The sequence below is a fragment of the Netta rufina genome (genome assembly GCF_964035555.1).
Source record: "Netta rufina genome assembly, chromosome: 7".
In the NCBI taxonomy this organism is placed as follows: domain Eukaryota; kingdom Metazoa; phylum Chordata; class Aves; order Anseriformes; family Anatidae; genus Netta; species Netta rufina.
In genome coordinates, this window is record NC_140130.1 from 21,333,483 (window position 1) to 21,348,994 (window position 15,512).

Below are 15,512 nucleotides of genomic sequence, written 5' to 3' on the forward strand. Positions count from 1 at the left end.
CAGATGAAGTTACATCCCTTAGGGAAAGCTATACTAGACCTGGGAACCACTGGACAAGGAATTCCACAAGCAGTAGCTCAGGAATGTAAATATAGACAAGTTAAAAGCAAAGCCAAAATCACTTGACTAAAGTTTCCTATTCTTTCCTGGACAACCTTCACTTTCTTCTTCAGCTACCACAAGTAGTTTACTTCCACATTTATATCTGTCAGATGACTCAAAATATTTTGCAAACACTGCTGCCTATATAAAATCTTGGTATTTGTTTTTTTGTTTGTTTTTCTTGCCTAGATAACTTGGTTTAGCAAAGGTCTCTGAGCCTAGTAAGTTGCAGTAACAAGAAACCTGGATAACTCAGAATTTGTTTTTGTTGGCTTTTGAAAAAGATCTTTCTTTTCCTGTTGTTATATTTACAAATGTTTTACGAAAACCCCTGTCTGCTCAATGTCAATACCTAATATTACTTCATTTCTAAGAAACACATCTTCCAGAATTTATTCTTAGAAGCTGATCCTTTTCCTTTTCTCATCAATTCTCTGGTGACAACATTTTCTGAAAATTTTTAATCTGAAAAGTTATTTTTACAGTTGCTCCAGAAGAGAGAAAATTTCCAAACTATACACAGTATGTAATTTGTAACAATTACTCTTCATACATTAGCCCCAATAGATCCCAATACACGTGGAACCTTGCTGGGCAGTGATGGCACAATTCAGCCTCTAATGCCTCCTGCAATCTGAAAAACTCTTCCCCTGATCTTACTTGCTACCTTGAAATGTTATCCCCTTCTGGTCAGTAATCCTGTGCTAGATTCTTTTGCTTCTTAAATGAACATTATTCTCACCCTTTATTGACTGACTGCATCTATTATCACATGTAAGCAGTGTTAATCCTCTAGTAATTAACACCCTTATTAAAGTAATTTTAACCCAAAGAAGTTTAAATCGCATTATTGGTTTTATTTAATTAAACTATGGAGACTGTTTTACACTGTCATTTGAGTTTTCAGCTTGCCTTTTCCAACCTACCAGTTAGGCAGCTTTCCTCCACTGCCTGCCTATTTCCATTCAGGAATTATTCTGCATTACTCTGTTTCACTAGGAACTTTTTTCAAGTGTCCTCTGTGTGAACGGATGCAAGACTTTGGCACAATACTGAACAGATAACCTTCCCCCAAACTATCATCTGGATATGTGTTTCAATGACATTAGCAAAATTAGGATCAAATCTGTACTTCCATAGGACCCAATATCCTGTCAGAGCTTAAAATGAGCAAGCAACTTTTACTGTCCTCATACATGTTGAGTAAGGTAAAGTAAGTCAATTTTTAAAACTGCATTTTTTTGTGCATCTACCACATGTTCCTGTCTATGGGAAAGCCTCTGAAGGCCTATGTGCTCTTACAGATCTCAGGTAAGCTGCTCAATTGACATGTTTGACACAGGGTCAAAAGATGAAAACTGTCTTCTGGTTTAACTGCATCATGTTACACTGTGCACTCTGGAAGAGTGTGGGCTAATTGTGTGTCCTCCTGGAATGATTTCCTGGAGGCTTGCCACTGAAACCAGGAAAGCTGATGTTCTCTGGGGAATAAGACTACCTGATGGCTTCACGGGCTTTATACACCATTAACTGTGTACTGAAAGTCCTTTCTTTCCTTTGGGTAAAAACACCTCTTCAAACTTCTACTGTTAAAAAAAAAAAAAAACACATAACAAAACAAAACAAAACACTGTTCTTAATGGGTCTCAGTATAAAACCATAGAAAATGATAAACACAGAAAGAAAAAAGAATAACAACAAAGTGCATTTGTAGGCAGGAACTTATTCTCATTTTTTTCCTCTTGTCCTTCAACCAATATCTTTAAATTCTCCCTCCCCCCTTCATCCCCTCAATCATCTACTGCTTTCATCTACTTATCTTCTGACATTTCATGTTCTCCCCCATTTCTTCACATTTCTGGTCTTATTCATTCTCCCCCCACCCAGCACTTCCTGTCATTGTGCATTGTGGGGTTTTCTAAGTTGTGCTGTTCCTTCACTAATAACGATCTAGGGGACACCCTCTCCAAGAGGGCTTTTTTTTTTTTTTAAAGGTTCCAAAACACTTTATCAATATTATTGAAAACAGTGCACCTTGTAAGATGACGAATTGCTTCAAACCAGACACACCTACAAGAAACATGCATTAAAAAGGTAGAAGCCACTACGATATCAAACTGTGCCTAAGAACCCAGTGCTTCAAATTGCTTATACTGTAATTAGTTCACAACATCTAGAAATCAGTTACCTAAATAACTGTATGAAATTCATTCATTTATTTTGTCATCCTATTAAGTATCTCTTGACTAACAAGAAGAAAATATGAGGGTGGTCAGTTTTCTTCTCCCAGCTTTCACTGACTGTCTGGAGGTAGTCAAACAGCCAGGAAAATACTGTTTTATTTATATTTTTGCAGTGCCGAAACACCCAGCTGAGCATCAATGTCACACTATGGTATATATTGTACAAACACATTTCAAGATATAACCTTTTGTTCTACGACACTGTGGTTCAAATGAATATACATTCGTTTCCAAACGTATGGAAAGCTATGTTCCAAATGAATATGCCACATCTATGCAATCTTGCATCTATGTGAGCTTTGGAAGCCTTTTACTTATGAAGGTATTTTGTGCTTAAAAACAAAAACCAAACCAAACCAATTCCTCAATTCCTTCCCCAATTCCTTGTTATAAAAGATTTCCTTGATTTTTCAGAATTTTACATTGCCCGTATAGTGATGGCCAAGGAATTGATGTAGAATTGATTAACTTTCTTTTTCACAGAATAAATTGTAGCAAAAGAAAAAGAGGGGGTGGGGGGCGTATTCTGCCTGCTGCCTGTGCTTGACAGATAATTTATAGAAGGAATGGAATCTAAATATGTTGATAGATGCAACTGAAAAAATATTGAAGGCAACTCTTCAGGGTTAAGGGGTTAGTAGTCTAGCCCAATATATAGTACTACATATCAGTGATACTACCTGCTTAGCTAAGGCTGGAGGATGTAAGGAGTTTGGGAGCAGAAATTATTGAATCCACTGAAGCAGCTAGGAGCCCCACAGCTCCCTGATGGGTGACTAGGGCTCATAGATGTTAAAAGAATACAAATAACAAGTAATTTGAAGGAAAACAACAGTTTTCTTCTCTTGTGTTGTTCAACTAACAATGCTCCTTCATTAGTCATAGGAACCAAATACCACCCACAGGATTCAGAGGAAGTCCTGTGGAGGTGTGGGGCTCAAAAACTGAACTCCATCCATCAGCTCAGAAAGGCTCAGACACAAAGGCAGGGATCCTGCAGTAACTGGCTGTCAGCAGGAAGACAACAGCTTGATATAATGTATTCCTAAACTTCAGGAAAGTCAGGCACCCAAATCTTCCTGTAAGCAAAGCCTTCAGTTTGCATTTATGTAATTTCCTATGGGATTAAGATAAAGGCAAGAATCAGCTGGGGAGCAAAACTGCCAGCAGAAAACTCAGAAACTCCTCATTCTACTAAATAACTTCCACTGAATAGGATATATATCAGTGACTCAAAGAAAGTGAATGTAGGAGTTAATAAATATAATAGGCAAATGGATCAATTTCTTCTAATTCAACCATGAGATTTGTTAATTGAGAAATTATTTGAAAGTCAACCCAGTTGCAACTTTCTAGTACGAGGTACTTCTGCAGAAGAATGGAAATGTTTCCAGATAAGGCTTATTTTGTGCTTTCTTTCATAACGTCCTGGAGATACTGCAAATTAAAACTTGACTGCTTCATAAATAGTTTTCCAGACACATAGCATGCCATTTATTGAAGAAATCTAGTATTCCATTTGAGAAAACTGAGACCATTATGCCATTATGGAGAGGGCATAACTGGTATATGCACTTCAACTACTAAGGATATGGTTTTAATGCCATTTACATTATGGTCTTGAAGAGAATTCCGGTGTAACTCAGAGATGAACTTTCTTGGAGAGAGAGGCTTTCCGCAGATACAGAGTTTTCATCATAACAGCCTTGTAGTTTTTGAGTGAATTAATTGACTCCTCTTAAACCTTGTCTTCTGATCGTTCTGATGACTAGAAAAGCTGAAAGCTGATTAATTGTGAAAGTTGGCAGTCTTCAGAAAGTGACTGAGATATGCCCACCTAAAGAGTCTTGACAGGAGCTTTTGCCCTTTTTAAATTTTATTTCTGTAATATCCACTTCGATCAGCCTCTCCAGTGAAGTTTTTATTGATTTCTATGACGGTTGCATTTAGAAGCTCCAGTGCACTGCTGTAAGAAGTCAAATGTTTAATCTGCATATGATAAATGAGATCAACAAAAAACATTTCCTGTCTCAATTCTAAAAACTATAAATTCACTCAACAACAACAACAACCCCCACTTGTTCAAGAAAAGCTCATGATCTTATACAAAGGTGTTATCTGCAAGTCTCTACATCAAGCTTCATGAATTATGTCATTTTCTAAATACACAGTGCCAATTGCTTGGCAGCTCAACTAATTCTTGCATATTTCTGGTTCAACAAGTGGAGAACTACGATAATTGTATCCCTTACATGAACTAGCATAAAGAAACAACAAGAAATGTTTTTATTTTTGATAACTTCCACAGTTACATGTACCTACAGTATTCTTTACTGTCAGTTAGGAAATGCCATTCATTTTAAACATTATAGCCATCACCATGAAGTCTTCTGTATATAATCTTTTGTATTTTCCTCTGGAGAAACTGTTACGGTTTTTGCTAGAGGTAGAATAATGTATCATGTAGGCAAATGGCTATATGTATATTGTTTTAGTTAGGTAAGCTATTGATAGGGCTACTGAAGTAACAGTATTTGTATACTGAGGATTTTAATCTGTTTTTCAGTTATGTCCCCTCATTGTCAATAATCCAGGATCTAGAATGAAAACTTGGTGCAATATCACCATGTTACTTGCACTTCTCTGATGAAAAAGGGGCATTCAGAAGCTGACCTGGATACAGACTGTTTTACACTGAATTTGATAAATGATTCAATGTCCCAAAGAACACAGATCTAATAACTGGCACGTGTCTCTTAGTTCCTGGCAGTACTGGGTAAGAACACCTACTGCCAGGAAGTGACTGACATGCCATCCTGCTTTGATTCTGAAAATCCTTATCAAGATAGTGTATTCAAAGCCATGCTTAGTTTTGACCATCCCCACTGCTAATTACCATGCATTTGTTTCCAAAGCTTCCTAATTCTTACCAGCTGGCAAATATAAATCCCATCTAAGTAATGAGCTGGTTTCTGTGTACAGAGCACTGATTGAGATCTTCCTCATGAATTTCTACACACACATCTTGTGATCTGAGCCTACCACGATTACCTACTGGCTTTACAGAATCTAGGTGAAAAGGAAAAGTCAAAACCAGGAGTTTCCACTGGGGAATATAAGTGCATACAAGCAGATTGTCATGTTTGTGAGAAGAATTCCCATTTATTTGTAAGACTACAGTACTCAGAAGACATTGTGTGCTCCCTGCAAGCTGGATAGCACACATTTACCATACAGTCATACTTGTAACTGTGTTATTTTGAACACAGGTATATATATATATATGCATGTTACCCCAATATAACACAAACTGGTGAGAAATTGAGCCTTTCAGTGTCTCTGTTCTGCTCATTGCATGGCTCAAGACCTCCTCCTGCTTTAGTGTGGAGTCAATTTATGGAAAGGGGGACGGTCAGCAAGGGAGTTGCTTCCTTCCCCAGCAAAGTGAAGATTTGTGACCTGAAATCCAGAGAGGTGCAACTCCTGTTTTGTTGCTGTCTGAAATCTGAGCTCTTTTCTTTAGCTGAACAAGCAGCATTGCACTGAAAACTCAGAGAAGCGCAAATCCCATTACATCGCACCCTGAGGCTGGGCTTCATGTTACAGATGTAACATGCTCCTCTGCTTGTTCGGAGAAGCTGGAGAATGGGTGGGGGGAGAAAGGGATCAGTAAGCATTGTGAAAGAGCCTCTGTGAAGATGAAAGTCTCAACAATCATTTCCCTCAGGAAGGGAAAGATGAAATATTCTATAATACCTGCTAATTAAAAATTCAAACTGCTGTCTTATAAAAAGAGAAGCTTACTTTTATCTTTAAACTCCAAAGTTTTTAAGACTTGCTTCTAAACATACTGTTAGGGATTTCTTCCTCTTGGAAAACCCTGATGGTCCTTCTAGTCAAGACTCTTTCATGAAGCAGGGACTAGGAGTACCTGACTCCTTTCAACGCCTAGGCACTGCATGGACTGGCAGATTGTGCAGGATGCCTTTAGAGCCCATGGCATTCAAGAATCATGTTAGAGCATTTTGGCAACAGCCTACAACTTATTCTCTGATGTCTACTTGAGAGCATTTTCCTTACAGATGGCAGGGAGCTTTGGCACGCTGCACACTGGGGGAATCAGAGAGAAGCCAGAGCTGAAATGTAGAGCTGTACTACTACAAGAAATTAAATCAAATTAAACACTGCAAACAAAACAGTGGAGAAGACCAAGCTGTCAGTCTGCCTTTAGTGGCAGACACCTCGGTGGCTGGGATTGAACTCCAGCGATCTGTTTCACAGTTTCTACCTACGAGTTGCTACTGAGTTATCAGGACAGTAACATCTCTCAGTGATGAATGAGAAACTAAGGTGTGCAGCAGAAGAAAAAGAAGGACAATATTAAGATACTAAATTTTCTCTTTGAAATAAATTTACATCTGCTGCATGCAACACCACATTTCAGAAGGTTAGCGATATTTCTCATCAACAGTACACCAGCAAATGTATTACAAATTAAGTGGAAAAGCAACCCAAGAAACTAGCAATCCAGTTTCCATTATGCTTTGGAATCAGAAGGAAATATACTATACTTTTAATTATCCAATATAATTTTTTAAAATGAATACATATTGTATATTAACAATAACTTGATCTATTGGAAACGCTTATACGCATGCTTATTTATACACAACACAAACAGAAGACTAAGAAAAATGTATGTGCTAATGCTTCCATGGTACATTATTCTGTATATTGATTGCATTGATTGTATTACAGCTTTATATATAATTACTGTCTAATTCTATCAAAATGTTAACAGAAACTGCTGCAGAAGATTGAGTATTTTCTCTCATTACCTCTCCTGAATTTATGGACCCTATCATTCACAGTCTTTAAACAGTTTCACAGACTGTAAACTCTGTATTAGCACATGGGTGGAGATATTGCTGCGGTGGTCACTTAACTTGGGGATTACCAACAGCACATCGTTCTGCTTCACTTCAAAATGCTGTCCCTGTCACAGGACCAGCACTAAGGGCAACTGGAGGATATTAAAATCATATGCTTAAGTGCCAAAAGAACACAGATGAGTCAGTTCTCTTCACCCCTGCCAAAATAAGAAAATTCCACAATCATCAAACTAGATGAGTACTTGTCTGAGATTAGACAGAAGAGGAAGAAGGCCTGTTTGAATCTGGAGTAGTGCTCATGGCAGAGAGAAACACAAGAGATCACCTGTGAAGTCTAAGGTTAAAAAAAAAAAAAAAAAAAAAAGTCAAACTAAATTGGCAGCCTAAATTGCAAGTCTGCAGGCAATAATTTTATTTCAAGAATAAGCATTTATTACCTCCCAGATGGTTAAGAAGCATGAAATTTGCCCTGGGAAATCAACTATCGACACAATACAGCAGGACCTCTAAGGCTACCATTAGGTTATCATTATTGTCTACTACACACTACACTGGTTCTGCAAAGAATAAAAGCACACATTGTAACATTCAGGTCTTTTCCTCACAGCCTTTAACTGTCCAGGACATCCAGGAAACTGCCTCACATTACAGAACATGCTTAGAAATTCCTAGTGTTTAGACACTAAAGAACAGATCATAACCGGGACAAAACTAATTCATGTAGGAGGCTGAGCTTCCCTGGAGACTAATTCAAGTAGGACAAACTAGCATCTGTTCACTTTTGAAGTTTAATTCCAATTGACCTAAGATTTGAAATGGTAATGAATTCCCCAAAGTTCATTCCACCTCACGTTGGGCCAGTACATTATTTACCCAGGCTCCCTATATAGTCAGTAGCGAGAGCTTATCTTCAGAGAGCGAGGCAGGTCAGCTGAGAGATGGGTCATCTTCAAGAGATGCCAAAGACCAGTTTCTTTATAGAGTCACATGCCGCTTTGATAATTGCCTTGGTGAGCTGGCTTGTACCTCAGTGGTGTTAAGTGGGGTGAAAGAGTGCACCCAAGTATGAACTCAGGTCATATGGTAAGACATGTGGCAGGAGACATGATACAATTACAGCAGCCGTACAGCACCATGAATTTATCCCAATTTTCTTAACAGCTGCTGGCTGCTTTAACTAGTGCTAAACTAGCTAGAGCTGCAAGTTTCTAGATGGTCATGGCCACCTGATTCTTAACTAGTACAGGGAATTGTATATTGGTATTCTCCCTGTACTGAACTTCAGGTAACTCTAAGAAATTGCTGTATGTTATTCTGTGGTTCTACAGCCACTGCCTGTATTCCCAAGTCTGAACTACAAACCCATCTTACCAGCAGAGGGATGACACTACATAGCTACATATATCCTTTGGCTGCCATGCAAAAATTTGCAGTGATGCAAAAGCCAACCATGTTCTTGGCTATGCTCATTACATACTAGTCAGCATGAAGCAAATATAATGGACTCTGCCGTTTGAAGTAATTCACTTGAACAGAGCAGAGAGACTGAATATAAACTTATCCTGGATTCATTTTTTCTAGATTACTTCATGTGATATAGAAGCTTTCAAGTTCTTCAGAAATTGTGTCCACCCAACATTTTTTGTTTTGCCTGCCAAAAACATATAGCAGAGCACAGTCAAAACATAAAAGTTAGAAAGAAGTCTATGCACATAGAAGTCTTCCTCTTGGCAGCAGAAAACAGAATTGCAAATAAATGCACCGTGTGTGATTAGCCAACTGCAACAGGTACATCATATATGTAAGATGCTGAGATACTATAGTTATGGGAATAGAGTAAAAATCTTTATTTACTAGTGTTTCTACAAATTACTAAGCTTCTTTAAGGAGTATGTTAAGTACAAGAGCATAAAAGGGGATAATATAAGGAGAAATAGGTGGCTCATTAAAGGGGACACTAAGTGATTGCCCCTTCATCCTTCCCAGATTCTTACAGCTTTCTGCTACTGTTCTCACTTAGAACTGTTCTCTTCTTAGAAGCAATCCTCTCTCACATAAACTGTTTCTGTTGGCTCTTCTGCATTCGTGGGAGGAAAAAGGAAGGAACTGGGCTTGCAGAGAAAAACATACTGTTCATACACTGCCTCCATGAACCATCGGGATGCAAATACCTAAGTCAATTCTTTTCAAAGCTGCTTCTCTCCCTGTGGTACATCCAAGTGTAGCTCTTCCCTCTTTTTCTTCCAAGCTAGTGGTTCCTCGTAAGCCATTTTAGTTCTTTCAGAAAATGTGCTATAATATTCTACCACCCTATCCTCATTAATCTTACACATTGTCCTGGTACAACACAGAGAGAGTAAGCTGTTGTTGAGATAACTGGCTTCCATTAGCAAGCATGTGATTGGCAGGACGATAAAGTCTTTTCCCTTGCAGGTCAGCTGCTTTTTAAGAAGAGGGCAATCCTGCTGATCCATCTTTTAGCTACAGTCTCTCACTGAGTCCCAAATCTCCTGCCTTTTAGCTTTGATACGGTTCAAGCTTTCCCCCTTGTATCAGCCCCTACCTGTCATCAGCTCCTCTGTACCAAACAGCCAGTATCAGGAGTTTGACCTCAGGGCACAGTCCGGGTGGGCAGGTAAAACCTGACCACTGGACCTACTTCCTTATCTTTCATATCCTGCAATTCATGAAGAAGTATCAAATTCAAACTAAAAAACAGAAGCATGACCTTTTATAAGAACTTTCTGAAAAAGGCTCTGTTGCCTTTCTAAGTATTCTTGAAAAGAACTGTCATCCACCCTATTAAGATAGAAATGGATCACAAATAACGAAGAGAGGAAAAACACTGCAAATCCATACTAAATGGTAAGCGTTATTTTTAATGTGTTCTTGCAATATGTATGCACTTCTGGCAGGGCATGAAAATATATAGTAAAAACAACAAAAAAGCAAATATAGTAGATCACGCACAAGCTCACATTACAACCTGGTACAGAGAGCTGCCCAGACTTTAGCTATTTATAAATTATCTGAAATCAATTAGATTCCCATGGCATACAGAGCATTCTCTATAAAGTGTTACTTGCATCAAGAGAATTCTAAATATAAGTTGCTAACATAAACTGACTGCTATCATAAGCAACATAATCCTTATTTACGTGACATGCTCAGCAGCTGGTACTTTAAACACACAAAAATATTATTTATTTCCTGTAGCAAGTATGTACACACCCTGCCCTCCTGCATAGTTGGAAATCACGTTTTCCTTGAAACAAACATAGGCTCCACAAGGATTTATAGCACTCAGGTGGATGAAAGAAATGATGCCAAAAATCTCTCAACGTCCTTTCCCTTCAACTAAATTGTTGTCGTACAAATTGGAAGATGTTTAGTCAATTCTAACACTGGCAATAAAGGGAGAATAAAACAGAATCCCAAAGAAGGTGGCTGCTAGTCAAGGCAAGACTTGTAGTAGTTTAAATCCGGCAAAGCACATCTTTACATATTGAATTTTGGAACTCTATAGTTAGCACATTAATGAATCTTATGGCCACAATCCTGTATCCTCCTCATGTAGACCAGGCTTATCCTATTGTAGATATCGTTCATTATATTATATTGCTGTGGGAATATAACATACAACTCTAACTTTGAACTTTCTCATTTAAAATACAGTTTAATTAAATCCTTTCTACTAGGAGAAACTGGAATGCTGTTGCTACAGGAATTTTCCATTCTGAAATGTCTTTTAATTATCTTACTGTGAAAAAAACATCCTAAACCATCAAAAGCAAAAATATTCTTGCTATATAAATAATTTGATACTTTATTCTTTCTGCATTTCTCTTCTTTTCTGATGACTTCGGCAGACTCATAATGGTGTTATGTGATTGCTATCGTTGGATATAGTGTCAGATTTTAGAGAGCAGGGCATAGAAATAACTACATGAAATTAAGATAAGTAGATTTCAGTCCAGAAAAACCTTCCTTTTGGCAAGAACTGTGTAGAAGTGCTTCCAATATTAGGGCATTTAAAATTATATTTTATATAGAGTAAAGATCAGAAGGATGGAATAAATCTGTTTTCTAACTGTTTAAAATAAATTTATGTAACAAGTTAAGGAAAATAAGCACTAGATAACACCGTGCCCGATTCTACTCTCCAGGGAGCAACTTTCTAGAAAGGAGCAATTGCTCAAAATGAAATCAGGGTAACAGCACAACACGGTAACATGTATACTCTTGGGGAAAAAAAAAAAAAAAAAAAAAAAATCACAGGATCTTTACAAAATTGTTTGGACCAAATTTCAATGTTATATACATGCAATAGTACCACCAGTAGCACAGTGCCCCCTAACATCACACTGGAGAAAACTTTTATACTAAGCTACAGGGAATAGTGCCACTAATAACACTTCAAATAACTGCTTTTCAAAACTAATTACATGGGAATTCTAAAGCATGAAAGGTTCTTGAATTTAATAACTCCAGCACTGGTCAAAAGGGGAAATTAGTAGGATAAAAAACAACAACTAGTGTCTTACTTGTCTGAGGTCGATGAAAGCTAACTGCAGGGTGTCTCCCTGGAATCCTGGCACAGGCTCAGAACTAGCAAACACTGCAAGGAAAGGTTAAAAATATTATGGATGCAGATTTTATATTGTTTGAAATCTAACAGAAAATCAATACATGCATTATAAATGCTAGCTAGCATGAAAATGAAACTAGGTTGAAACAATCACATTACAACTAATTAACCCACCCTGTTTTAAAACAAACAAACCAACAAACAAAACCTTCCAGGAAAAATACCTTTAGGAGTACATTTACGAATTCAGCTTAAAATTCTAAACCAGTAATAAAGTTACAAGCGTGAAACCCAACACATTTACATTTTCAGCCTGAGGTAAACGATTACTGAAGTATTTTGAAATAATACCAATTCCATGGCTGTCAACATATTTTGAAACACCTGCTTTTGTTATAGCATCCGCTCTATAAAACCCCACCTCTAGCCAAATAGCAATAAAAGACAGACACTAAGGTGGGAGTTAGTTTAATGTGCAGGTGACAGGTGGAAAGCTCAAAGTGCTACAGTCTGAACATAATTGAAATGCCTGTTCATGCCTTTTAGCTAGCTTATTGATCAAGAACTTCTGTTCTTTTGGAACCCCAAAATAGACTCAAAATAGGAAGGCAAATCTATCTTCAAAATACAGAAAACAGTAAAATATTAACAAAACAAGTTAGCTACTCATTTAAGTTGGGAAATTATCAGTAATTGTAAACAATTTTTTAAAAGATTTTTTTAATTTCAAGTACAATTTGATGGCAACTAAAGAAAATAAAAGCATCTACAAAGGCAGAGAAATGTCACAACTTTCTGTTACTATTAGGCAAAAACAATTACACTGAAAATTCATTAAAACTATAAATCTCCAATACACTATATCATAGTTGAACTATCAACCAGGAAATATCAGGAAGCAATGATGCAAACTTAAAAAATTGTACTACGGAGAAGGCCAGCACATCCAGGAAAGAGAAGACAACAAGTTTTCCAGCAGCCCCTTCCCTTTGTCCACATCACAGAGCTCCATTAAATCAAGACTTGAGCAATTTCCCACTTTCTTCTTTGAAAAACACATGAACGCAAGCTCAGCAAAATGTCGTAGACATTTCAGATGATTTCAGGTTGTACTCAAAAGCAGCACTTACTACTGCTGGGATGCAATATGCCCACGTGTCCAAATGAATCTGTTTCCAGACACTGTCTCTTAAATGTAAAGGGGGGAGTAAGTAAAATAGAATACATGATGACAACACTTTAAGAAGTAGATCAGGTGCAGTGGAGCACAGAGTACATAATTAATAGAGTCTATTACACAATCAGAGGACTTACTCATGGACTCAGTCGAGCCCTCCAGACAGCAGCACTGCAGAAGCCTAATAACCAAACTCTAGGAAGTCATCAATTGCATAAAAAAGATGGAAAGGAAACTATCATTGATTTACTGTTTCACATAATATAAGAAATAATGGGCAATTCAATAAATCAGCAGAATTATGCAAACCAAAATAGATTACTTGTTTATATAACACAATACAATTAATTATAGGACTCATTCTTGTGCCAAGTTGTGAATGGCAGAAGTATAAATGAGGCAGAAATTATAAATGTAAAAAAAAAAAAACAACCCCCCCACACAACAAACAAACAACGTGAAATACAGGTTCTTCAACAGTGATAAAACAACAGTCTGAATTCAGCTGTTCATTAAATCCCTAAGCTACAGAAGATGGATCTGCAATGGCAAGGACCACTCAATATACAGCCCAGGGTTTTACACTCTTCTCTAAAGACCTGTCACTGACCACCACTGGAGACAGGACACTTGGCTAAAGGAAGGTTTAGCCTCACTAGGTAGATCTTATGCTCTTGCCCCAGTCACACATTTATAACACAGACATTTGCAGAAAAACCCATTGCCTCACTTCTTCACTTAAGTAAGGTATCCTTTAAAAGAGTTTAAGTGAATTTTTCTTAGGCTCTTCAGTTTGTGCACTGAACAAAATAGATACTGCTCATCAGGTTAACATCGTCTGGAAATTATCCTAATGCATTTAATAATGCAGAATTAGTTTGCTTCCCTGCAAAGCACCTATTGCAGTGGCAGCTATAGTACAAGGAGCAAACAAGGTACCAAACTGAATTATTGTATATGCTCCTTTCTCTTTAACTACAATTTCCTTTTATAAATAAATTTACAACACTGGGGACATTTACCATAGCATAAGAATTTATTCTCACATTTTGGTCATTTTTGACAGGTGCCTACAGTAGGATTTGTTTCATTATTACAATTTCATGAGTTCAAAGGGCAAAAAGATAATCCACTTATGGTAATGGTCAGACAGTTCAACCCCCTCAGCTCAGGGCTTTTAAGTTTTGCTAACAATTTTACAAAGCTAATTAAATGTTTTCTGCTGCACAGCATTTTAGGAAGATATTATAAGAACAGGATTAACATTCTTAATGTCTGTGTCCTAGGGGTCCCTTTCCAGATAGTAATGAAACATTGTCACATAAACGTCTTTTAAAATATTCACCCCCTACATTCATTCTAGGCTTAAAGAGGATTTGGAAGGATAGGGGGCTACTTGGTTGTTTATTTTAGTATGCATAAGGAAATACAGGAATTTTATAATACCTGAGAGTGAAAATGCAAAGATTACCATAAAACTATCACATATAAGGGCAAATAACTAACTGCTCAGCAGTTTGAATCAAAAACCTCAGTGTTTTCAGGAAAAAAAAAATGAAAATAGGCATTAGATGACTGGTGTTCAAAAGGTTTTTATTAACATCTTTTCCCGCACTTCATTAATACTGTGTAGTTCTTTTCTGTGTATAAAATACAGGATCTTTGGCAGAATGTATTGGGTATACCCAATCTCATTACTATTAAGCACAAAAATGTGCTTCCTGTAACAGCCAGGTTGGTAATTTACAGGAGGTAAGATCCAATGAAAACAACATGTAACAACACCACAATGGGCTCTGAGGTAACACATACATAAGAATGATAAATATAAATATTGAAAAGATGACTTCATTTTCTTTTGAGTACTTCATTTTGGTTCTTTCATTACATTTTGTATACAGGATGTATGTGAACTGATATATATGTGTGTTGATGGTTATCTTAAGAAAAAGCTTGGCATCTGCTAAAATGGAATTAAAGACATCTGTAGGTTGCATTGAATTTCTATGCAATTCTAGATTTATTAACCAGTCTCTTCATTTTATTCTCTCAAAACCCAGACTTTAGATACATACAATCTGTGTGTGCCTGTGCTTGTTTGGGAATTCAGTACTCACTTACTTATTTTCTGACAGATAGCTGTAGTTCAATTGCAAAAATTACAATTGGTGTCCAAATTTTGGATTAAAAGCTAAATTAGTGCAGCCTTTCCTTTAGCCTTATAGCATCAATTCTCGATTCAAAGGCAGGACAGCAAAGCTGCAGATGTATTTTGGAATGAGGAGCAGAAAGCCAGGTGACCATCACAGTAGCCTTTATCCACTTCGCAGCCCTGCTGGAGGCTCCAGCTGTTCAAACACGCCTGGAGGGGAGCCTTGCTGAGGGAGCTGCCAACTGGCAGGGCAGCAGCCCCCAGCGCTGCCCAGGACTTGCAGCTTACTCTCGGTCCTGTGCTGCCATATGAGACCATGGGATGAAGGATGGTCTCAAGTGAGCCAAGTTAACCTGAC

The 15,512-nt window shown here is 37.5% G+C and overlaps 1 protein-coding gene across 7 annotated transcripts in view; it reads right to left on the reverse strand.

Moving 5' to 3' along the window:
* EXOC6 (exocyst complex component 6) overlaps positions 1 to 15,512 on the reverse strand; it is a gene marked incomplete at its 3' end in the record, with an annotated part of 92,634 nt that overhangs the window by 13,936 nt on the left and 63,186 nt on the right. For all 7 annotated transcript variants that reach the window (XM_084290007.1, XM_084290005.1, XM_084290002.1 and 4 more), the window contains one exon: positions 11,782 to 11,855. In XM_084290007.1, the coding sequence (XP_084146133.1) occupies positions 11,782 to 11,855 (74 nt within the window). The remainder of the gene's footprint in view (positions 1 to 11,781; positions 11,856 to 15,512) is intronic.